Below are 26,821 nucleotides of genomic sequence, written 5' to 3'. Positions count from 1 at the left end.
TGCTGGGGTAATCCTACTCATTTATCTGGACTCTATACTATGATTTAACAAGACTTCAGCGAAGTCAAGGGGGAACAAAGTATCTCAGAGATTCAAATCCTTCCCAAACAGGTTACTTCCAGAAACAACAGACCATTTTGTCTTTGAAATTATAAATCAAAACACTGTGATGAAATTCATTTGAAATGAGAAGTCAAAGGTTTCTTAGAAATTATGCCCTAATGAAAAACACCTCATTAAATGTCTGGGTGAAGTCAGCTTTTATCTTAAGCAGACTCAACAAACTTAGAAGCAAAATTTACCTTATACACTAAACCTAATTTATATTCCTATAGGGTAAATAGTCCTTGCGTTGAAAGCCTTGGTACCTCATTGATAAGTTTTCCAATTTAAAAAAATAATCCATAACTAGAATGGCAGCTTTCCTGTCTTTCAAAACATTGCTGCTCCTTGCAATTCACTGCTACAGATCTGTCACTACAAACTCAGAGTTCAGAGAAATTTCCAGACACCTTCTGCTGACCCATCAGAAAAGAGCCAGAAAATTTCTAATGTTAAACCAAGCAGGCAGTGCACATGGACTTAAAACCCCTCTTTTAGAGATAGACTGAAACGTATTACTAAAGCCAGCAGCTCTGCCAGCTGAAAGACACTATTTTGACAGCCTGCAAGGATGCTGGCTCAGGGCTGTAAGATGCCTGCATTACAGCATCTTACTAACATGATTTGGTCAGTATCAGTGGAGGAATCAAACCTAGTGTTATCACTTTGTCATACTTCTACTTTGATTTGCTAAATAACCTCTCTTCAGTTCTTACAAGGCATAGCAGCAAAGGCAGATGTTAAACAAGATTCCAGTTTTGTTTAGGAATAAGGAGCTGTGAACGTATGCACATACATGAAGTAATGAGACCATTCTTTGTCAAAAGCATCTGTTTAAGCTTAACATGTAAGTAAGGTACAAAAAAGCAAAATGAAAAAGAAATTTTCGAAACAAAACCTAACCTCAAAAATTTTATGAGGCTTTCACAATGGTTCCAATTAATGTGTTCCACTTTATAGCAGGCTAGGGACACGCAAAAGCTACCACAGATAAGAGTGTTTGGTAGCTTGATAGTTTTTCTCTATGTGGATATATCCTAATGCACTTTAAATTTGTCTTTTTAATTAACCCAAATTAATTTTCTTGAATGTATTAGGATAGACTTTTGGGAATGACATGTAGGCTACCAGAATCATTTGGGTTTTGCAAAAAATACTACTCCTGTTGTATTTCACAATACTAGCAGATTTCTCTCGCAGTGCTTCCAGCTAAATCACTATTTTCTTTCTGTTTAGTCTGTTATTCAGATATTATGTTCATATATGTTCTACTGACATAAACTTGATCTCAATTCTCTCTCCACACCTCTTAATCTGATTTACAACCCTGGCAAAAGCAATCTTTTTCAGATTGGTGTCATTAAAATGAAGAGACAGTCAATGAGACTGGCACAAACTGCTTGACCATTTCTGAACATGTTGCACAGGACCTGAACTCTACTTTACACTGGTTAAAGGATTACAGATTCCGCCGCATTTCAAAATTGTGTATTTTGCACATAGATGCTTCTCGCAGTCTTCAGTGCCCTATGCACCTTAATGGATACCTGAGATACAACTGTTTCCTGCTCCTCAGCCATCCTCAGATGCCTGTTCCTTATACTGTCTTCTACACCTCTGTGCTATATCTGCCACACTGAGAACATGCTCTGTCTCATAGCCATATCCCCACTCTTACATCTGAAGAGATGTTAAAATGGAAGAAGGGAAGAGGAATATAAATGGACAAAGTAAATGAGAAGATGCTCTTGCGCTGGAGGTCATTCAAGGCTAGTGTTAATTGATATTTTTATCTAAAAATAGTCAGAAGTGGTTAAGAGTACTGTGTTTTCAAACAAATTGCTAAAATTCATTTTATATTCCTCTTCTCTCCTTCCATTTTCACAGTTTTTATCCAACTAATGAGGTTCTGCCATGTGGTCTAGATCTGTCCTTAGGTGTTGCGGTTTACATATACAGCACTGACAAGTTACTACATACAGAAGAGGAAATAAGAAATGTCATGCAAAAAGGATTGACATTCTGTCATCTAGTCTTGTATAGTATTTTTGCATAGGTTGAAATTAAGTACCACGGTGACACACACAGCATTCTCATCTGCCATTGCATGATATGTAGCATTACCTTAAAATATCTTGGTGACATTATCAACAAAAAGGTCAAATGACCCAGTCTTGCTGTATGATACACAGGGTAGAACACAACAAGGTGAAAGATTTACTTTCCATTTTCTATTAAAGGCATTTTTTCCTCTGCCACAGTTTATTTTACTAAAGCATCTATTTCCAGGAGATGGTACATTACTGAGATCTTTCTTCGTCCTTCACAAACTAGACTTTTGAGACTAAAATTAAAAAGTAAATACTTTAAATATGTTAAAAATATTTTAAAGGTATAGAGGTACCTTTATATGCTACATGGAGCAAGAACATTTGGTCCTGTAAGACTTCATAGACAAAATACACAGGTAAATGGATAGGGTAAATAACAAAGGAACCCTTTTATTGTGACTGGGAACAGAGGAATTGCTCAATACCTACTGGGACCTCTCCTCAGCTACACTGGGTCATTTAGGAGGCAAACTGAATTGGCTTTAAGAAGGCTATAATGCAAGACACTGATCATGTTTATTTAACAAAGATTTCTACTCTGTAACACAGCTCCATAGCAAGAGCTGAACTGTATGGCACACCTGATAATGGAATATGGATCATGAATTACTGCTCCAGCCCTGAATAAAAGAGAAAAAAATCCCAGGAATTCTGCAAACACACAGAGCTATGCAAAGCTAATGAAAGGAGCAGGGAGTATTTGTATAGCTCCTGTGTTACCAACATTTGGCAGGAATAAATGTGCATGAATGCAGAAGCTCTGGCAAGATCCCATAGCCAATGAAAGGAGATTATTTGGCAATCTCCAGAGAGGAACAGGCAAGATTGCTTTAAGTACTTGACATTTATAAGGCAGAAAAAGCAATCAGTGCCTGCTGGGAACATAAACTCTTATGAAAAGCAAACCATGCTAACATATTGGTGATACACATACTGCCGTGTTGTCTGCCTTAAACATGGAGTAATTAAGCGCTTTTCATCATGGATTACTATGTCCTTGGTGCAACTGTCGCCAGTAACTTGCCCTGAGACTCTGCCACTCTTACATCAGAGCACATGGGACCCATCCAAAGCTAAACTGAAGAAATCAAAATGAGGACTATTTCTGTCCCTGCCAGATGGAAGTTCCCTTTAACAGCCATGTCAAAATGCACCACAAAGCTCTTGTGAGCGCTTCTACTACAGACACACACAAATGCAAGTGACTGCCATGTCTGCGAGGAGCTCGGACAGACCAAAGGTGACCAGAGAAAGACAGCTCAGCAATTGCTACAGGAGCTGCCAGAGCTTGGGGTGCTATGCTAGCAGCTCCTTTTCTTCGTAAGAAGCTCCCAAACTACTACAGCTGACAAACTGGAGGCACAGTGATCCTTGCAAACACAACTGAGCTTCATGGAGTTTACGCTGCTTGGGCAGGAACTCTCCATATTTAATAGCATCTTACTACCAAGCAATTATCTAGCTCTAACAAACTGCAAGTGAAACAAAACATGAAGGCTGTAATAACTTCAGTTCTCATCTAGAAGCAAGCAGCGCAGTGCTTAAAATAGCCTTATGGAAGCCCTACTGAATAAGCAGAAAATGACATTTTTGAAATGAGATATTTGTAGCGCAAAGGTTATGCATAGCTTTCAGACATGCCCAGATAATCCGCCTTTCCTAGTTAATTTTGGAAATACAGAACGCTTCTGGTCATCTTATCCTTTTGAAGTATTTTCTTGCTCTTTAAGGAGAGACTGAAATACAGAAATGTGTTATCAGATTGGGTTTTATTACGTGATCACTCTTAAAGAATGAGCGAGAACGTCTAAAACCGAAAATTAATTTCATCATTTTCTATTGTCCTCTAGGTGTTTACCAGCTTTTGCAGTCCAGAGAGCAAGCTGATTTATTCTGCTGTTCACTGTAACAAACAGAATAAAAGTACATGGAACAGGAAAATTCCTCCCTTTCAATTTCTACAAGAGGCTATAGCACACAATTTCTTTCTAAATGATGAACTGATTTGGGGCCTAAAAATTTTTGAAATTCTACTTTAAATGCAGAAGGAATTAATCTTGCTGTATTTTGAGGGATACCTCTATCAAAAAGAGCCTCCAGGAGTGAAAGGAAATAGAATTTCTTTAATTGAACATGCTGGATACTGAATCATATATGCACAGATTCTGATTTACATCACATAATTCAACAGAGAAAATCCAGCTGTAGGGTTGCACAGAACCTGCATACGTATGCGTAAGTTCAAGACTATGAATAACCCCACCGGCTTTAATGAAATTAACTGCTTGTTCCAAGTTACACATGATCTTAAGTGCATTTGTGCACTAGTGCTTATATTGGGTTGGATTTCATTATCTCTGTAGATGAAGTTTGCTTATTCTTAGTGAAACTGAATTTAAAAAGGCCCTGTCCTCTGAACTGTGCAAAAGATCATCACTCAGGAGATCTGAGTTTAATTCATCTCTTTGTCACAAAGCCACAGGGCCTTGCCTGTCATTTTACCCCTTAAGCCACTTTTCACTATCTGTCTTTTGCCATTTTAGGCTCTGATGTATTTTATGCAAGGCTTTGTTTTAATTTATTTGTTTATATCAATCCTTGCACAGTGGTTCCCATCCCTGGAAAGCAACCTTAGAAAAAAAGCAAATTTAAATGTATGTTTTGGAGACATGCAATGTTGAATGCGCATCTTTGCTTCCCTAAGGAATTTTTTTGAAGGCAAACGTCTCTACTCTGTGAACGGCCATAAAATACACACACACAAAGATTCATCTTAGCAAATGACTACAGAAATATCATCACTATGTATGTTGAAGTAACATCAGAGAACCTATCCCTGTCACGGAAAAAAAAGGGGTTCCAAAATAGCATTGTCCTCATGGACACAAGTCCTTTCTCTGCAGGTTACCTCTTCCTTTTCTGAAAGATGCTAGTAGAAAAAAAAACTAAGAGGGAAAGAACATGGAAGGTATAAAAGAATCATCTGATTCATTCAAACAGCTTTGCAAGCAATAGGTGGTTTCAGCACAATGATTTCAGGCAGTACATGTTTCTTCCCCCTCCTGAATTTACTAGCTTTTACTGGAAATTATTTGGACATTTAAAGAGGACAAAACTATACTGAAAATGAAAGGACTAAAAGACAGCATCATAAAATAATACTGATGTGTTACTTGGATGTCTCAAGGCTATGATTAAGGAGACTTCTTCAAAAGTATTCAGGTCCCTTTATTTTGGCTTACAACTTCTTTCAGCTTTTAAAATGATTGATTTCTGCTCTAATTCACCGTGGTGGAAACCTAGTGGTTTCAGTAGTGATATTCCAGATTTAAACACCAGTATAACAGAGAGCAGAATTTGGCCCTGCAGTTCAGTTCTGTGTTAATCCAACAATTCAACTACTGCAACTGATAGGCACCAGGTTGAAGACACGCTGCTGACAGATTAAGCTTAGGGCTGTGTATCTAGGCCATAACATCAAATTCTCAGCCCCAACACCACAGCTCTTTACACAATGTATATGCCAAGGAAGCCATACCTGCCTGGGATTCATAAAAGGCAGCCTACTGCACTAACAGCCCTGCTGCCAGAGCCTCCCCGCAGCACTTTTTTGTGCTTTTATCTGCATTAGCAAGATGAGGGCAGACACAGAGATGCCAGGGCATTTCAAACACTGGGAAGTATTGGCATGCTGGAGAGAGTCCCTCCCCAAACAGCCATGCTCCAGAGCAGACTGACTTCCAGGTTTTCTCTTCGATAGCCCTCCACTTCTCTGTGCATCTGCCTGACACACTGAGCTCTGCTTATTATCCTTTCCCACACTGAAAAGGTCTCCAAAAGCTTCCAGAAAACTACAAAGTGACCTAGTGTCCTTCCAAATGCCCAGCTTCATGCTTTCATGTAGTTTGAATTTCACATCTGAGTTCTTTTGAAGAATGAGTAATTGATGTGCCTGATTCTTCCAGATAAAATTGAATAGGCAAAAAAAACGAGTGTTAGAGAAATAGTTACAAATTATTTGCAATCAAGCCTTTCTTTACTATTCACTGAAGCTAAAAGTTATTGTCAATTGGCAAATTGGCAGAGCCCTGGAAAGGCAGATAAAGCAAGATTTTGGATAAGTAACAAAAGAAAAATCAATTTGAATCATCCTCCTTTTACTGGAAAACTGATGAACTGGGTGCAAATGGAGGCAAACAAAAAAACCTCACAGTAACTTCTTTTAGGTTTCAATGATTTCTGAGTATCCATTTTGAAAAACATCTTTGAACTAATATGCCCATATGAAAGGGGACAGGGTCTATGGTATTACACAAGTATAAGTTACAGCAGTTCCAGTGGAAGCAGGCTCTGAGGAGGCAGAAGTGGGAGGATGACTGGGGAAGTGGGAATCTGAGTAAAGGATCCTCACACTGCCCACACATGCAACCAATACTGCTGAAGTACTGGTCTGTTCTGTTGCAGATAGCCTGCAGTCTGCATTTGTGCAACAGATTTTGCAGCCAGTGCAACAGCAGCAATAAAAAATTCTGTAACTGTATCTAATGTGAAGGAATTCTAGAAATAGAAAGGCAATTGGCACAGGAATTTATCAATTGCAAGCATCATTAGATGAATTACATGAAGAGTGTGCAAATAGAACTACTGAATCATGATTGCAGAGAAATTAACTTGCAAAGCGTATGTGCTTGTTTGTTGGTGGCTCTAGTGGGGACCTGTACAGAATTGGAGCACTGAAGAGTTAAACATGGGCACAACAGAAACCAGAAAAACAGCCAGAGATCAGCAATGCGAGTAAAGCCCTTCAGTTTTAAAGCAACATTTACAGCATCTTGTTTGTCATTCTGGAGATGAAACCTGACCAGCTTTTACCGTTTTACTGTAAATGAACTGTTATCGCTCTATTCTTACAGCTACGCACTGACTGCTGGGAATGATGGGCGACATCAGCCCCCACCACCCCTCATCTTTGCTGTGGTGCAGCACTAAAGCCCAGTTCTCCTATAGCTGTCATCCTTCATTAGCTGCCCCCTCTCCGTGGGTACCCACCCCGCACTCCCTGAACATCAAGCAGAAGATGGTGAGGCTCTGCATTTTGTCTGACAGTTTCTATAGCCTGTGCCACATGATGACTGCTAGTGTAGCAGCATTTCTATTGACCTGCAGAAAGAAAAGATCTCTCTTCTGCTCAGAAAGAGATGCTTCTAGGCATGTGTGAAGAGCTAAGTCCCACTGACACATGCCTTAGACATCTACGTCATATGAACTTGGTATGTAGTGGTCATCACTATGATACCAACAAGCCTTTGAGGGCTGAGCTGCTTATTCATGTATTATCTGCTGCCCAAAGGGCAGTGAAGACCTCTGTAGTAGCCTTTGGCAATACTCACATGAACAAAGGCACACTCCAGTCTGAACGCAGTTCCTGTCTTCGCAGGAACAACACTGCAACTGATTACTAGCGATCATGGCTGAGGGAGATGATGTGGGAAATAATTTGCTGGACTTTCATAAACTTCCTGGAGAAGGTATAGTACAGAGGCTTCCTGGCCCAGTGCTCATAGAGACTGAATGAAACTGATCTCTGCAAGAGTTCCTGGCTCTGGGTGATTTCTAAATCCAGTATCTGCACCCAAATTGTGGAGTCTGAAATGATTTACAGAGAGAATGGAAACAGAAGAAATCGAGCTAGACAAAGAGCAAACGCTTAATGAAACCATAAGTTTAGCTTACCTACTTCATTTACCTAGAAAAATACTCTGTATTTGCTCACCTGATTTAATTGTTGCTTTGGTTCATGAATATCTTGGCCAGAACACTAGGAGTGCCTATATGCAAAGACTTCAATAATTTGTCCAAAGATATAAGACTTCATTTTTCAGATCCAGAGTAATGCCTATCACCTACTTACAGATACAATAAGTAGGTCAAATCCATTCTTTGCGTACATAAATAGCTATCTGTTTGCCAAGCTTCTAAAAGAATTGCAGCCCATTAAATCAAACTGGCAGACTTACTGAGGTTGTATTGTGCAGAATACTGACCTCCTGGTGACTCCAACATGAAATGTATTGTGTCCAAGTATCCCACAGGCACAGCAGCCCCACAAATGCTGCTGCGCTTCCTCAGCATCTCCCACTAGTGACAAGGAACCAACAGATTTCACTAACATCCTCTCCCCCAGACATTCTGTGGGCTTTGTACAATTCTTTTCCTTGCGCCTGTTGTATAAAAAGCCTCTTGCTGCGGCTGAATGACACACGGTCCTTCTGCCACAGAGCTCGCATTTCAAAACAAAGCACAAGGTTGATGGAAGGAGTCAAATGAGTCACCACAGCAGGAGCATCAAGAAAGCAAATGAGCCCGATGAACAAGAGTTCATCTAAAGGGGCAGTCTTGCCTCTACCATAAGGACACATGGTGACCCTGGCAGAAGCAGCTCCTGACAGTTGTCACTGAGCTTCTTTTGGGTGCTTATGATGATAGCTGAAGTGGACGGAGCACTGTCAGAGCTCACAGGCAGGCAGCAGTGCCTGGACAAATAACAGCTCTGTGGTCAGAGGCTGAGCTTTACCAAAACACTCAGTGCAACTGGCTTTAGGAAGAGACCCTCACAGCTAGTCATTTTACTTCCGCCTCCATAGGGGTGACTCTTCTCCAACTCAACTCTAAAATAAAATGTTGACAAAATTACAGACAAGCCATACATCATCAGCTGCTCTGCGTGGCTGGTATCTATCATTTCACCTTGCATTTGTTTGCAGAGTGGTCTAGTGAAACTAGTAGAGCCTGTGATGGTGTTAATCTATAAGGGTCCTGCAGCTGTGCCTAATCACCATAAATTCACCTGGCACAGCTGCAGTGTACAGTACCATTTTGACAGTGTTGTACACAGTTCCAGACAAGCTTCAGGAGAGTCTCTCCTGTTTCAAATTCCAGGCTTAACCTCACTGCGCCACCTGAGAGATGAGATGGAGAATGAAAAGACAAAGATAAGGCACAGAAATGAACAGAGAAATTGTTGCCAGAAGCTGTTCCTACCTCACCCATGACTGCAGAACCTGTTCTGTTCAACTTACAGGCAGAACTAGTGGGAACAATAAAGAGAATTGATCAAAAACTAGCACCCTACGAAAAAAAGGGAAAAAGAAGACCAGGAAGCAGAAGCCAGAAGATGCAGCAATGACAAGATGTGGAGGTCTCTAGCAAAAATGTTTGGAAAGCTAATGTAAATGAAAGACAATTAAAGCAAAAATAGTATCACAAGCTAAAAGATCTTAGCAAATATCTACTGGAAGAAGCAGGCATCAGCCACCAGAGTATGACTGGAGAAAGAGACAAGACCATCACTTGCTTCCAGTAGCTCTTTACATAAATGAATTTCGTTATTATTTCTCCCTGTGTCTCCCCCACTGTGTTTGCAGTGAGCACACACACAGCACTTCTTTCCCCCTTCTTCTCCTTCCCATTTACTCATAATTTGGACCCACGCAACCTTATGGCACAGCCCCTAAAACAGCCTTAATGCTTCAACTAAGTGCAGAATGGCATGGCAATGGAATGGAATGGCAGGGACAAGCCAGTGCTGGTTTTGCCACTGAAAAGACAGTGACTGCTGAAAATGTTATCCCAGTCAGCTTTCTCAGATAACATATCTTATCAATTCCTTTGCCAAGCAACTTTTCACTTCAAGAAATGTCCTTTTTATCCTATCTTTCAGCTGTTGAAGTTCCCCATGATGACTGAACTAGCATCTACTCTCACTGTCACTAGGACACAGGGATGCACCCATGCTTTGAGCATGACCACAGGAAACCAGAAGTTATTCCTATAACCCAGTATTTACAGCCTACTTTGTTCTGCTGTTGCTCAGAAGCAAAGCTCTTTGCAGGAATTCATCCATACTACTGAGGCATAGCTTCTTGTAGAGGACAGCACAGAACAGTCTAAGCTCTGATGGGTGGTTGTTACCTACCATCTCCTGAAACTGTCTGTGCTGTAAACTGATGGCATTCAGCATTTCATAGAGCTGGACCATAATCACAGTCACTGTGCACCCTTACACTGCAGCATCAGTGATACCAACAGGAGGTTGGGAAAGGGAACTTGAGCAGCTCCTATATTGTGCAGCTGCTTGAAGTCCTCATTTGCACAGTGACTGCCCTGAGTTCACAAATGAAACACTGCCAGATGTGTGGAATTTCACATCAAGCAAGGACAGTCTTTCATGTGTTCCCTTCTCTGCTCAAAAGCCTCTTTCTACAGTGCTGTTCGCAAAAGCACTCACACATGTCCCATTAGCCCAAGTTTTTATTGTGAGCAGAAATACTCTGATCATAAGTTGGCTGCAAACTACCTCACAAAACAAAGCCCTTGTCATTATATTTTACAGAGGAGGAATCTGGGACTCAGAACCAGGTGAAATACTCAAGGTCATCCAAGCCACTGGCAGAGCTGTGAAGAACCTTGCTCCTCCTTGTGCCAAAATGGAGACTTACACCACACAAGCCTCCATTTGGCATAACATTTATTCACATGCAAGCATGTATTCGCAAGATGTGGATCTTATGGCAAATAGTCACTACAGATACTTATCCACAACAGCTGTAAAAATTAACTCATTCTTTACAGAAAATAACAAATAATTCAGAACCACAGAATACCCGGAGCTTCCATGCTTTTGTTTGCAAACTCTCATATGTAATAAAATAACCAGGCAAGGGATATTACCAAGATTTTGAATCCACAATGGTGGTATAACTTCAAATTTGTGCTTGGTGCACATTTGTATGTTTGCTTTCTTTGGGTTTGTTGTTTTTGCTTGTTTGTTTAACCAGAGGGCTGCTTACTGTCTCATTCACCAAAATACAAGTGTTAAGAGACTTCCATTGTCATAAGCAGAAACCTACCCCCATTAAAACTTTCCAAGTCGAGGAGACATTTTGGCACCACCACACTGATCCTAGGGCAAGACTTATAGCCACTCAACAGTATTCTACCAAAAGGAAATGGGAGACAGCTCCCCTTGCAGTCATGCATGGAGGGGAAAATGCCAGGAATCTTCTTCATCCCAGGAAGGGCCACCAACCCAAAGGTTATACTGCTCTCTACACAGAGTTAAGTTTTTCCAGGCATCTTTCAGCTAAGAGGGCTGTGCTTGCACTACCACTTTTTTTTTTTTTTTTAACTATTAAGCATAAGAGGAGCTAGAGTTATTCAACTGTTACATACAAGCTGGTGGTGAATTTGAAGGCAGAGCATTACTCATTTTTATCTCAGAGAAATGATGGAACCCATGGCATATATTATACTACTGCACTGGAAATGGATAGTAAGCTACGCCTTTTGATGATGACAAGTACACCATGCTTCAGCTTTTACTTCCCACATCTAAGTCTCCCCCTGAATCAGCAGCCAGCTGCAAACCAGTCTGGACTTTGGGGGTTGTGCTTCTTGTTTGACATGCCAGCAGTTCAAAGTTACAGCCACTAAAATTAGCACAAAAAATTGCATGTGCTTGGTTTTTCTTTTTCCTCATGCATCTATGAAAAGCTCAGGCTGGTACATTGTGACCTCCAGGCAAGCTGACGGTGTTGCAAAAAGGAAGTTGTGCTCTGTTGAGCTGTCACTGCTGGCTACGTTATCCCAACGCAGCGCTGTTTGAACACGTATGGATTGGAAAGCACAAAGTGCCAAACACAGCTGTAGCATGTCAGGCATATGTTGCTTGATGTCATCCAGCATTAAGCCAAGTGGAAGAGATGAAAGCAGCAAACCAAGGCACCAACCAAGACCACTATATTCAAAGAGTCATTAGAAAGAAATTACCGATGAAAGAGATGATAGCCATGACAGGATCTCACCTGGAGCTAGAGTTAAATATCTTGGGACATGATTCTGCTACGCACCGTGCACTCCCAGTAAAGCCAACGTGAGTACAGAGTGAGTGCCCTCCCTCCCACCCTCTCAGTATCAACCTCTTGGCAGGAAACGCTTTGAGAGCTCAGTTGTGCTTCACTCCATCAGGATTTGTCTCAATTGGTTGTTTAAGTAAGAACAGAATTAGGGCACCAGTTAAAAATAAGGTAAGATAAAGAGGTGGAAATTCAATGTATTTGTTGTGGAATTAAAAGTGCAGCTGTTTTGTGTTTTTTCCTTTAATTCCAAATTAGTCTTGCCAGACATCTCTATTACCACATAGTAGCTTTGAGAGTAAACACGGACTTTAGGATTCCAGTCTGACCCCTCAAGCTCTTTTTCATTTGTCTGCCATGTCTTCAGCAGACAATGACAAAGACAGTATGGGAAATAGAAGTGTAGTAAAGTATTCCAAAATTGCTATTTTGTAGTTTCATGGGCATTTCTTTTACTTAACAAATTCTGAAGGGCTGTCAAAATGAGGCAAGAGAATTACCTGGATTTCTCCTCCCCTCCTGGCCCTGATTTCAGAGCCATTCAGTGATGCAAAATAATGCAAGAATCTAGTGTTTCATCGTATTTCAGCTCACAGGTGGAAATGCTGAGAAGGCCGAGTATTACGATTCCCTGGGGTATCAACAAAATAAAAAATGAAATAGTCACATCTACAACAACTTAGTCTTTTTCTAGTAGTATTCCAGGCTTAACAAAGAGTGACTTGATGATAATGAGTGGATTTATTGACACTATAATCTTCCAGTTACAAACGGGCTGTCTATTGAGGTTGCAAATTAACCATGCAGTGGACAAAAGCACCCACGTGATAGCTTTCTTCAGAGACTCCTTCTTCATTGTGGTCATTCTGGTAAAGATTATGGATTCAGACACCTCAAGAGCACAGCTGAAGTACTTCCAGGGCTGGGTTGGCTATAAAAGCATCCTCATGATTTTCATACAATGTGAAACCCGTGCTAATACTCTGTCCTAGATCCCAGTTGACTGCTGAGTAAGTGGCTCACATTTCCTTGCCATGTTGGTGTTTCCAGGGATTACAGTGACTCTGTACAGTCAGCAGACCTCAGGGTGGTAACAGCCTGGAGAAAGCCTCCCACTCAGCATGTCTGTTATACCCAACACTGTTTTGAGGTCCTAGATGGTTTGCTAATTCCAGGGCAGAACGGTGTGAATTCACAAGCACAGTCTGGGCCTGTGATTGCAACCGGGCTTATAAAGTCTCCTGAGCCCTGGAGCACCAAGGTACACAGTGCAGAAAAGCCCACACACTCAGCAGGAGTCACAAGTGTTTAGCAGGGTTTACTAGCCTTAGTTTAGGGCAAGGCAGCCTCCTCCTGGACTGGTTGTATTTGCAGTCAATCTGGTAAATTAGCACAACACTCCCTGAACTCACATTATTAAGGCTTTTCCATTACCCAGAACATCCCAGCTTCCGTCACCCTTTCAAGCAGAGAGATATCTGTACTGCAGGAGGGCTGCACATTTAATTTTGTGCTTTCTTACATAGGTGCAGCATCTCTCAGCAAATGAGCAACATCCTAATGTGAAAACAGAGATGAGGAATATATAAAGCAACTTTGTTAAATTAAAGGGGGAAAAAAAAAAGACACTAAGTACACAGGATAGACTAGCACAACATAGCTGAAGTACCAAATGCCAAGTCTTGGGCACAACACAATTCCCAAGCGGGTAACTAGATCTTCATGTCTTTTACCACTGCATGGTCTATTTTCTGTTCAGTGCTTGCAGCTTCCATTAACGTTAATGAGTATGCATATGTGCCTTGAGGGTAAGAACATATTCCCTGTGTGACTTCAAAACTTGTTTATAAATCCCTCCAAAAGTCACATTGTGCTCATTGCTCTGCGCAGAAAGCTATTATAACAGCTATAAGAACTGCTGCTTTCATTCATTCCTTCCCCCTTGCCCTCCCTTATCTGAGGAACCAGAAAACAGACCTGAAAAGATGAAGGGCTGGAGGAGGTGGTATGCACAGGAAAGTAACCAGCTCTGGGAGCTGCAATCTGAAAACTGATTCTCTGCAAGGAGGGGCAAAATGAAATCTCAGCAAAAGCAAAGAATACCAAACCCCAAAACACTGAAAAACTACTCCCCCTCCAAAAAGCAAAGCCTTTGAAAAATCTCTAAGCTATTAAATGCTAGAGAACAGATTGAAATCTTTGCCATGTCCTTCCTGCTAGAGTGCAAGTCAGTGGAAATAAGCTGTTTCAGCAACCAAATGGGCCAAACACAGAGCAGAGGCACTGCTGGGCACAGTCACACAGCGAAGTGAGGCCAGCACTGCCCTCCAGTCTTTTAACCACTGTGGCAGCAAGGAGGCTGCTGAGATGCAGGGCTGAACAAAGGGAAGAAGTGCTAGGTGTCTAGTAGAGACTGCAGTGCTCTAGCACTGCTGAAGCATCATATATATCCATCTCTATGCCACCTGTCCACACAGGGCAGTTCTTTGAATCATGTGTGGTAGTGAAGAGCCAATGCCACCTCACTCTGCTGACAACAGGGTATTGTGTTTTCTGATGCTGGCTTTGACTTTTCCCTCCATCATCACCAGCTGCCTTCTCCCACAGTGTGCACAGTTTCAAGTTAAGCCCTCTCAAGCCTTGCAATCTGCAAGAGCTACATTACAGTGTATAAAAAATAATGGATAAATCAGATTAAGGTACATAAATTAAAAGAGACATTGCTTTATGCATTGCTGAATACCAGCTTGCATTATACCTATATAGCTAATGTGAACGCTAGTTGCAGCTTTTCATGGGTCAAAACGTTGTGCTTAAAATACAGAGCAGACTGCAGGAAAGAGAAAAATTAACTATAAACCATACAGAGCAAAACATCCTTCAGGCCTCTGAGACACAGTGACACATGCGGGACATCCCGTTCTGCCAGAGCCATGCAGCCTGCCCTTCACTGTCCTCAGACCCACACCCAGCATTGCAGGCCCCAGTGACAACTGACCCTCACCAAGAGGGAGCATGTTCCAAGAGCTATCTGCCTTGAGCTTGCTGTGCAGGGTTCTGACTGACTCTACTGCAGGATGCTTCCACCAGACCTGCCTGCCCCACTCCCATGCCACAGCTCCTGCCCAGCAGTAGGGTTGTGCAGGAGCACCCATGTCTCAAAGAGACATTTCTAAACCACCACATTCTGCTATGTCAGCACTGGGTTGCAGGAGACCAAGCAGATAGCCCAGAAGCAGTAGCATCTTAAACTGCCCATAACTATACCCACCATAACTCATCTTTCAGTTCCTTTACACTTCTAAGGTCTGAATAGGGCTCATTAGTGATATTTCTTCCTTCAGCAGGCATGGATAAAAAGATGTGGGAATCAGATCTGGCTATAAGGAGGGGCATGACAAAGTTACTGCAGAGGACACTATTTTAAAGTTCAGGTTAAATACACTATTCAGTAAGGTAGGAAATAAAAGGAAACCAGCACCATGGAAAACCAGAAAAAGCGCTAAATCCCTTTAATCCAAGTTCAAAATCGAAAGTTCAAGTTTACAATGCAGAGTCACCAGTTTAGCTGACAGAAAAATAGATTTATGAGAGAGACCAGCTGGACTGCAACCCCAGTTACACTTACTGTAATTGCTCTTCTCCGAGGAGTGTTTTATTGCAAGTTTCCCACCTTTAGAGGTTGCTGAGCAAGAAAGAAAGCCCACTGCATGGGCTTAGAAGGAGACAAGAAGGGTAGCTTCTTCCACATGTGACACTTGGAGGGAAAGCACCAAACAAACTCAGTGGGTTTCAATAGGTGGGGATCCCTGCAAGCATTTTCATGCCTTAGACCTAAACTTCCTCTGAGCTCTGGCAGGAGCAGAACAACCCTGTGCAAAGTCTTGAAAATGCTACTCTGAGTTTTAATTTGCATTTGTATGCACATATTTGCATGTACACGCATGCACATAAAACTTGCATTTTCATTATATATATGTATTATATACTTACATAATGTAGTCATCATTCGTATTACTAAGCGGAATTTTAACAAGAAGTTAACTTTCACAATGCAATTCACTGCTATCTCTGCAGTTATGATTGTACTGCAGTGGATCTGTAAACCTTTCTTGTGGATATGCAGTGATCATATAAAAACCACTGCTTGAGGCTGGTTACATTCACCAATTACACTGTTCTATTAATTCCTTTTTCTGTAAGATTGGGCACTGAAAGCACATAAATTAAACTCCTGCGTTTTCTCAATAAAATCCCTTTCAGGATCAAGATTAGATATGCCTTCCATGCTAAAATGTTATTTAAAATGACCCTTTCAGTTCACTTCTCACTTCCAATGTGTGATATATGGGGCATAGCCACATTTGTTTGCTGTTCCTATCAGACTTTGAAAACTCTGCAGAAAAGACAACCCACATTTTTAAAAACAAATTTCTAGAAATCTGTCATGGAGGAGAAATGCACTAGGTGGAAGGTGTTCAGTGGGTGCACATGAGAGATAGCCAGGAGAGTCAAAAGGAATACTGAAGCATAAGAAGGGACATGAAAGTGTAAAAACACAGCAATGAAATTAAACTCAAGTTAAGGAGAATGAGTCCTCCAGACTGGAGAGCGCTCTTTCAGGAATAGCCAAGGTAGACTGGGATGAACACACTAAACAGTGTTATCACACTGCTGTACAACGTGACAGGGTTAATGCATGTCATCGTGACTTGAAAGAAGATTCTCACACTCCCACAAATTTGGGAGCAAGTATACTTACAGGGAAAGTGTACAGAGCCACTGTGGCTGCTAGTGATGCTATCTCTGTTTTGGGAGGAAGAGGTCTTTCAAGCTCATGACCAAATTTCTTCTGCCACTTACTTCTCTGCAGCAAAGTCAGACTCACATTCAAAACATAATCTAATGTTAATTGTAGTTACTATGATGGGATGGATTCAATATTTGGACTTTACCACGATCAGAAAAGAATGAAAGTTACCATCAGTAATTGGTTTTGTTTGTATAAACTGGATGCTATCAGAAAGCAAAAAGTAAATATGTTTAATAATAATGAGTGGTGAGGCTGTCCCTGGTTGCCTAGGAAATGTAGCAAATTCTTTTTCAAACTAGCCACGGGGTCAGACAATAGAAATTATAGTCTGAATTATTCTGCACTGCCATTAAAAAAACGAGCTGGGAACAATTTTGTGACAACTCCTTTGTAAAGATTCCACAACAGTTGGTGGAGAAACAATAGGGGGTTTTATCATTGTTTTCCATAGCTCCTGGAAAAAGCTGTAGCCATTCAGCCTGCAAATACCACAAATACATACAAATGTATGAGATGCAAGCATATACAAATATTTGGGTACAGTATCAACAATAATTATAAAGTTAAGCCTCTGTGTTCTTGGACTTGACATTCCAAAGACCTCCCTAGGAGAACATGAATATTGTATCCTATGGACTATCTCACCTGAAATCAGAAAGATATAGGTTTATAATCTCTTGAATTGAAAGACTGCTACTAGAATGAGAACTACTAGATACGGAAAAATTTAACCACTTGCACAGAAAAAGAACGATTTGCAGACTTGGAGCTTCACAAGTTTCTTTGAGCTACACACAGTTTCAGATACTTTATTTGCTGGGAATTAACTGTAGAGCAACAGTAATAATTTCCTATTCTGGGACAAAGCTGGTTTAATATTTGTGTCAAATCAATACTGCAGATAATTAACTTTCATCTGGTTCTGCTCCTCTCTAGATGTCCTCATCAATGTATGACCACAGGTTTTATATAAACTTTCCTATGCTAGCCAGATGATGACTGTGAAAATTCTTTCATCACAACAAACTTTCTACCTTGGAGTGCATGAGTAATAACAAAGCCTGTCCTGGTGACAGCAAAGCATTTCAGTTTGTTCATCCACACACCACCTTGAGTATGCCTGAGACTTCAAAATTTGACTGCTTAGTAAAAACGCTTCCTATAATCTGATTTTACTTTCTATCTACCAGACTCTGGTCAAACCCCTGTATGTCTGGCATATAGAAAACCAGACACATACAAACAGGTCAGATATTCTGAACACATGAAAATAACAACGGGTTCCGTCAATTCAAAATTACCAGGAACTTCTTCGTGATAGTCTGAAAGTGCCCATTGCTGTACTACACATAAACCTGCAGAATGAATGTAATACAGGGCATATATCAAGTATCACAGAGGTTCTCAATATTCCATGAAGGCATTTAGTCACACTCAAAGGCAACACTTAGGTACTACCTTTTATGCTAGTGACAGATTATTAACCATTAACCGGTTCTTTCCAGAGATCTTGCTATCAATATTCAGACCTTGATTACAATAATGAAGCTGAGGTGCTCTGCAATACTTAGTATTATGGTGTAGTAATACCACTGTCATGCAGACTATACAAAGAGAACCTTCTATAATACCACACATGACACTCGTAACCATCATGTGATGGGATACATCAAGCTCAACCGGTACAGACTGGGAGCAGGCAAAGCAGTACTTGGCCTCGGAAACAGAAATGTCAATCAATTACAGATTTTGGAATGTCAGAAGGGACATGACTACATACTAGGTCCTTAGTGTCAAATTTCAAATCGTGGGAGAAGGTGAGGGAAAGGAAGCAAAATCTTCAGAGCCTTCCATAATAATAGTGCTGAAGAAAATCCAGTTTCATAATGACCCAGACTACTTAAGGAGTCTGCCATAATTTCTGTGAGATCTGTGGAATACTTGGATGTATTTCAATTATCACTGTCATTATTATTATTGCTACTTTAAGGCTTTCAAAGACTCTTGCTTCTCAGTAAATGAGGAAAAGGGCTAGGGAGATGGATATAAAACAGACCTCATTCCTAGTCATCCTAGAGATAATGTGAAGGTTGGCTATACCAAAGAGCACAATATACTCTGCGAGTCAATGCACACTTGCAGGAATATCCAGTAAACAAGTTAGATACTGTTAAAGCCTATTTTACTGCCCTGTCTGCAAGACAAACTTCATTTAGCCTTGGCAATTCTGGTTGTGCAGACTCAGGAAGAAAGAGTGCTAATATATTAAAGAATTACAAAAACATTTTGAAATACAATATTTTTCAAACGAACTTTTGAGAAACTTAAAAGCTCCTGTCTTTCACTTCAGAGCACACCAGACCAAGAAGATTGTACCATGCATTCTCCTTCTGTATTAAATGAAGGACTTGAAAGACTTTCTGAGATTTTAGATCTGTCTGTGGCACAAATCTGAATGGTTGCTATGTAGCCTTTGATTCAGTAAAATTGTGGTAAACTGCTTTTATTAAGGGCAGTTACTCAGTTCTTGGATTTGTCATGTTAGTCTGTTTGGTGGAGTTGATGTAATGGTCACGGTGGAGGACAAGCTATGGAAGTAATGGTAAATGTCATATGCAAAATAATCACCACCAACAGCATAAATATATCTACAGTTTGTTCAGCGTTTGTGCTCGACCTTGCAGTCATAGACATATGTTGAATTACACATTCCTTTGCACTGTTGTTATCACCCATGACTTTTTAAAATCAGATTTGCTTAAAAGGGGTTCTAGCATGAATGCAGCTAACAAGCATTTCTGACCACAACAAGCAAAAGGGACACACACTAAGAGTACAACATATTGCATGGGATGTCAAAACTGATATGTAACACAGCAGTAGGAAAGACCAGCACTGATCAAAACCATTTGTCCATAAGGGTTCCTTCTTACAGTTCATACTGTGAAGCAGAGTCATCCTGATTTCTCCTAGCAGGGAGTACAGCTGGTCCTACTGCTGCATAAAATGGATTTCCAGCATGGAAGAAAGGAAGGAGAAGATCCCTATAGAGTTATCTCTTCTTTAGTAGTTCACAGTAAGGAAGTTATATCCTTATTCAACACATTTGTTTATTTTCTTCTGAATGTTGCATTGGCTGCAATGTAACTAGGAAGAATAAGAATGTAAGTGGGCTGCAATGTAACTGTGAAGAGAAAATGTAGACCTACATGCAAACAGAAGCTTAGGCAATACATTATATCACCTCAGGTACAACTTTTACTGATGGATAATATCTCCCTGCTGTAGAGATTCATGCAGTTTTCAGTATTTTATAGTTTTTGTCCTTCACTTCTTTATTAAGAAGGACCCTGTCCAGAACTGTGGGTTGGACAGTGCTAGTGATACGGTGATTGGAACTTGGCTGTGTGCAGGTAACATTGCTACCTGATAGCAATCTCTTTTTCCTTTATTTTGAATAAATTCCACTCATTCCCCAGTATATAGCTAGGCCGTATAAGTGGCACACGTCTGCGAGAAATGTCAATGGTTGGCAATTACCCACGGGTCCAAAATTTAGAGCACAGTGATCTGGGATAAATGTGCTGGAACTGTTACACAGATGGGGAAACATACAGTTAATTCTTAAACACAAGATTATCAACCGGATAATCTTAACGCTAGGTCACCAAAAACCTTTTTTCCAAAGAATTATAGCATTTACCTTCAGTCCTGTCCGGTAGTTTCCCACTTTTACTTGTTGTTCCAGTGTTGACTGTTTCAGATGAGGTGCTCAGTTTGGTGTTGGGGTCTCGCTTAGGTTTTGGAGGCGGCTGCTTACGAGAGCTGCTAGTTTCATCATCAGTTCCTCCAACAGAATGAAGAGACTGGGATCTCACTGTAAAGCCACTGGAGCAAGGATGTGGCAGTCTGTCCTGAGGAGCAGGCATTGTCATAAATCCCATGCGGAAATGTTTCCCCACGTAGCTTCCTTCATTTCCTCTTGCTACTTCTCCGCCTATGCTGTAAGAGAAAATACACACGTAAGTGACCCACCTTTGCCTGAACTGTACCTGGAACCAGAGTCTCAGTTCTGCTTTTGATGAGCAGATTGTACTTTTGAATTTGGAAACCAGTAATGCTCTTCTCATTTCTCGAGATAACTACTAGAATAGAGCGGTCTATTTCTCAACATAAGTTGCCAAGAACTGAAATGTACATACACCACTATGCACTCACTCAGAATTTTACAAAAAAAAATTGAGAAAAGCTTTTGTTCAGGTTTCACAGCATTATGTCTAGAAATTGCCTACAGAAAAATTTCAAACATCAGAAGTCAGAACTCAGTTTTCAGAAGGACAAGAGACCGCAAGTAGGGCAAAGAATAATACTGCTATAGAAATGCAACATCGTGTATTGATCCATAGTCTCTTGCACTCATCTTTAACTATAGACATTCATGTACCTTGGAAAACAAGGCTCTTGGGGTCCAGTCAATCATTTCCCTTCAGATTAAAGAATGATAAGAGAAAGAAGTGCTCAAAAAATTACATGTATATAGGAAACTGAGTATTAACATCTCATCAGATCCACCTGAAGCTGCAACATGAGCAGCATGAGACTAGTAAGATGCAAATATAGGAGATGAAAAGGCAATGGGCTGAGGGACACCAAGAAGAAAATAACCTCCAAACGTTCAGAAACACAGACGCAGAAGAAGGAAAGCTCAGCTGAAAAAAGTGCTATCATACCAAGTACTACATTGTACCATGGATGGCAGGACTGAGAATCGGGTATTATTCCTACTATAGTCATGCATGCTTATCAGTTCCGAACCACAGCTCTTACTGATGCTTTACTGCAAATCCACAGCACAGTTCAATTAAGGCAATTCACTGAGTACACAAAAAAACTAGGCAACACACACAGGTCAACATGGGACTGTTTGCATGGAGGTTTGAAATGGTATGTGCCACTGTGAGCATGTAGAAATGTCAGTATGAGAACTGCAAAGCCCTGGAAAGCCCTAATTACCTCCTGTTTCTCCTTCACATAGAGTGAACCAATAAGCAGGGTCAGTCTGCTCCTCTGTAAGTTTCCTATTCAGTGTTGCCTTGGGCTGCTGCAGTTTACTTGCTTCTGGAACACATTTCCTTCTTTAAAAGACAAGAACATTTTCAACAGTTCATGTGAAGAGTAAGGTCACTTCATTCCCTGACGCTGTCCCCTATCTTCATTGTACGTAACACACAAGCTGTACCTAATTGTCCTAAAAGCACCAGATTGGCACCATGCAACTTTGTGCATGATAAAGCAGAGCCTTTTTTTGCTTATTACTGACCTTGCATTTTTATTTATTTTCCACGAGTGGAGAGGTCCACTTTCCAAATCGGTAACAAGTGAACAGGTCTAACTGAACGCGTGCCACTCCCCACCTGCCTGCACATGTATACGCCACACACCTGCACGCACGCATGCCACGCATATGCACGCACTGGTCCATGTTCATAACTGAGTTATTACTGAATCCTAATTGACATCAATTCCAGAGGGATTTGCAGACATAAAGATCAAAAGGTAGAACTCATTATTTTGAAGATTAATAAAAAACCTGTAGCTAATTTAAATGATTAACTATGTCTCCACTAATCTTGCATAAATTGTTCTGAAAATAATATAATCCTCTGATGCTGGACTACAAAAAGGGCCTGTCACGTTATTTAGAGAAGATTACTATCCAAACATGCTGAAGAACGCAGGTGGGGAGTCTGCTTCCTTCCTTAAGTCCACTGGACAAACCACATTTAGCAAACAGAATTTCAGTTTGCCATGTCTCTGACATTAAAATTCTCATCAAGTTACACTATTTAATTAGTGCATTTACTTCACTACTGCATAAAGGTGTTTAAACCACACACTGTAAGACAGATTCCATTATGGATAGACTTGCACAACTTCCAGTGAGTTTTCACCCTTTTCCTGAGAATACACAGAACTGCATTTATATGAAGAGGGGGTTTTTGCCAAACTGCTGTATCCTGTACCCCAGAAATAAGAATTTTCAAAACATAAGTCCAATCTCTAAACACATATATCTCATTAAACAACTGAATTGTGTCATTTCCTTCCCTTCCCATATTTTTTCATTCTTTACTGAATTCCTTTCAACGTCACAGATGAAAACCTTTTTCACCCGCTTCCTATGCTTACTCCAGAATATACAGCCTATAGTCAGGTCAGAGAGAGGTTGCAGGTACAGATGGGAACAGACCTTGCTATTCTGCTTCATGGCTGAAGTAGATCTGGTCTTGCTTTTCTATATTCTCTGCTCAGCTACTAGACAAAATCAGCAGGGCACCATTTCCCTCTTTTCAGCCATGTGTAAAAGACAGTCCATTTCTCTTTCAGTGTAGTAACCAACCTTCAGCTGGTGGTTAGGCACTGTAAACTCCAAGCTGAAGAAGACTAGCCGCTAATTCTTGGTCCTGGGCCATGGTCATCAGTCAGCATGACAAAAAAGCTTATGTTTGGGACTTATGCTGGTAGTGACTCCTGAGTGTCGGTCAGCGGGTGTTTCCTAGCAGAGTTTGACTAGTAAGTGCAAGTGTAACACTAGGAGGAGTGCCAAGGTTCACATATTGGTAATAGAGACTGAAATCCACCATGGTGCACAGACAAAGGAGTCACTGCAGACTCATACCCAGAGCACAAATACAAAAGCTGGATGGCAGATTTCAAACAAGGCATTCCCTGCCCTCAGGCAGCAGCATGCCAGTGCTCCATTCGGACTTGTGGAATGCAGCTTTGCAATGCACAATGCTGCTGATATTACACCATGAAACCAGACAGAAAGGATTTGTTTATATACTCCTCTTGCCTGCGACCACAGGAGTTGGCTGGGGCTGGTGTATGTCCCACTACAGCACAACAGGCAGAGAAAGATTTACTCATACCTTGCTGCATAAATGACTCCAGAAGCAGTGAGGGAAAATAATTGTGTAGCTCTCACTCCATTATTTCTGACAGGAAAGAGCCTGTGCTCCTCATTGTACTGATAATGAGTTCCATCTCATTTCAAAACTGTATTATGTGAGTTGCTGCAAGTATTACACAGTTTATTAATATATACAGAAATTCAGATTTGGATTATTCCTCTGGGAAGTTTCAATTTGAACTTGGCCAGGTTCAACTGCTTCTCTGACAAAGAATTATGTACAGCGTTCAAATAACCGTTAAAAAGGCAAGTCATTTGTCTGCAAAGAGAGACATGAATTATATAATAACAAAATAAATCATACAATCACTCACGTTACACACTTACAGTAAACCTGACTTTGTGCTGAAAATGCACTTTGGCATTTGCCTAGGTCTAGTGACCGACGCTGCACTGGATGGAAGAAAGGGCAGTGCAGTGAGGTTGGCTCCAGACACCCTTAAAAAAAAACTGTTCTGAAGCAGCTCTTCTTTCAAGAACAAGTTATGGGACATCTCCAAAGCCTACTTAACAAGTCTGATGGAGACCATTGAGTGCTGCCAGATTACATGCTCCCTCCTTGGGTGCACTGTTCTCATCCCTCTCCCTCCTCCACACAGTACTGGAATTGAATCATTATAGCAAATACCAAAGCAGTTGGATCTGCCTCAAAACAGTAATAGCGGATTTCAGCTTTTGTTTCTAAAATATGCACAAGAGCTCCAAATGGTGGATCTGACAAGTCTTGTTATACCTCCAACACAGGTTTTATCTGTCAGCTGAGATTTCTGAGGTCAGAACTGGGCTAACATAAAACCATTCCAACCTTGCTGTTTCTTACTGTGGTATCAGCCTACCTGCAAATAAGCTGTGATCACTGTGGTTCTGGACACATTACAGATCAGCTTATTGTGCTCTGCCTGCTCTGGTCTAGCAAGTAGATATGGGAGCACTGACCAAACTACGGCATGGAATAACTGAAATGCTTATGTGTTTGAAGAACTACAGAGGGCAATGTCTTTTGTATTATTCATTTTATTACTTATCACAAGAAGCGAAGTTATAGGAGAAGACTAAACATTAAAAATGAACTCTGAAAATACTGCAAATGGACAAAGCGTGGGCCAGGTCATTTTCACCTTGCTTTGCCACGACTCATAATGTTCCTATTGACTAGGAATATATTTTCAAGTTGTCAAGTTCTCACCACTTAGCAAAGACATGGCAAAGAAAAATTATCTGGAGACTGCCTGCCCCAATCAATGTGCTCTTTTTTGTTTGCAGTGTTACTACTTTGCACTGCAAGTAAGTTTTAATTTGCTGTTGAGTTTCATTACTTGGACCAGGCAAAATTTAATTAATTCCTGGAAAAAAAAAACCTCAGAGTTGTGTGAAAACTTTTGTTTTACTTGGTGTTACTGCTTTAACTACAAACAATGTGGAATATTAAATCCCTTAGTGTAGTTCTAAGGAGTAGGAGAATTCTTAGGAATATCTAAGCCCCATAAAGTCAGAATACCCTAAAGGTACATTTTTGTCCCAGCTATCTATCCATCCTTGGCTCTTGGTATTCAACCAGAAATTCTCTTATCAGTTCAGACTTAAAATGGATTAGTTTCATGCCTCAGGCACCAAGAACCACTTGTTAGTTCTCCTCATCTTTGTATAGTTTCTATTTTTCTTCCTGTGTTCCTTTACATGAGATTTTTTCACTTGTTATCCACAAGTTCAAAAGGGGAACTACACCTAATTATGAAACTTGATCTCCTAAGCAGGAGGAAAGGGAATGTACCCTGCTGGTGACAAATGTACTCTAAGGAGTGACACTCCAGACAACCAAGAGAAGCCATTTCAATAGCAGCTGCTCACTCTTCTTGTGAGGAAGACTCAGTCACAGACACTGATTTGTTACCTGGCAGAAACTGAGCTGAGAGTCTCTGCAAGCTCCTCTGCAAAAGTGGGGAGAACTGAGTTACAAGGCAAACAATGCACATGGATGGCCAGACCTCTTCTCTCTGGGGAGCTGCAAGCCCATGCAGTCCTACCCCACCATGACATGCATCTAATCCCTCAGGGAAGCTGTTTGAGTCAGAGACTGAAGTTAGGTCCCAAAAAATTAACTGTGATGCTGTAGGAAGATTTTTTATAAGCCCATCATAAAAATGACTAATCATCCACAAAAATACAAAAGGAATAAAAATACTTCACTCAGGGATTGTCTATGAGCTGGCTCGACTGAGCAAACAGCAGTTCATCCCTTGGTGCATCTACCTTTTTTGGGTTAAGAGAATAGCTATTGTTATTTTAACCACTTCCTTACTCATACATCTTCCGCTCATATCAAATGTTCTGAGTATAAAGGGCTGAAATGGCTTTGAAATGTCTATTCCCCATCAGAATAAATTATACACACATATACTAAGGATGACACATTTTACTTTGTATCTGAGAAGCACTTTCAAGATTAGCATAAATTATATTTGTAAATTAGAGGTTGGATGCCAAAAAACAGAAGATACACTATTTTTATCCCCCTAAACATGATTTCAGCAGACCATGAAATGTAATACTGAAGAAAGAAGGGCAGGATCACAATCATGGATTCAGAAACTGCACTGTAAGTATGGTTTTACACAAATCCATGCCATTTTCATTATAGAAATTGAACATAAAAACAAATTACTTTTTTTTTCCCTCTTCTTCCCTTTTCCTTTTTTTAATCACACTTCAAAGGTCCCTCTCCTTATTCCAAAAGACTCCAAATGACCCACAATCTTACATCAAAATCCAGAGGCTCATACTACCATCCTTTTAGATAGGCTCAAGTGCAAATGAATCATGACAAAGGTCAAATTTAGAGTCATTTTGTGCACCTGGAGGACTATCTGAAGTGAGCATCTGCCATGCCTGTGCACATCAAACATCTTAC

At 40.7% G+C, this 26,821-nt stretch overlaps 1 protein-coding gene across 1 annotated transcript in view; it reads right to left on the bottom strand.

Annotated features, from left to right (window-relative positions):
- The window catches only part of NYAP2 (neuronal tyrosine-phosphorylated phosphoinositide-3-kinase adaptor 2), a gene marked incomplete at both ends in the record, with an annotated part of 46,292 nt that extends 19,675 nt beyond the window's left edge, over window positions 1-26,617 (bottom strand). Inside the window, 2 exons of the mRNA XM_010012146.1 lie at window positions 20,644-20,942; window positions 26,576-26,617. Of these exons, the coding sequence (XP_010010448.1) occupies window positions 20,644-20,942; window positions 26,576-26,617 (341 nt within the window). The remainder of the gene's footprint in view (window positions 1-20,643; window positions 20,943-26,575) is intronic.
- Between the last annotated feature and the right edge of the window lie 204 nt (window positions 26,618-26,821).

This window comes from Nestor notabilis, unplaced genomic scaffold (genome assembly GCF_000696875.1).
Source record: "Nestor notabilis isolate BGI_N333 unplaced genomic scaffold, ASM69687v1 scaffold15933, whole genome shotgun sequence".
Taxonomy (NCBI): Eukaryota; Metazoa; Chordata; class Aves; order Psittaciformes; family Psittacidae; genus Nestor; species Nestor notabilis.
The sequence above is the reverse complement of the archived record's forward strand: the minus strand, read 5'-3'. Positions and strand labels throughout refer to the sequence as shown.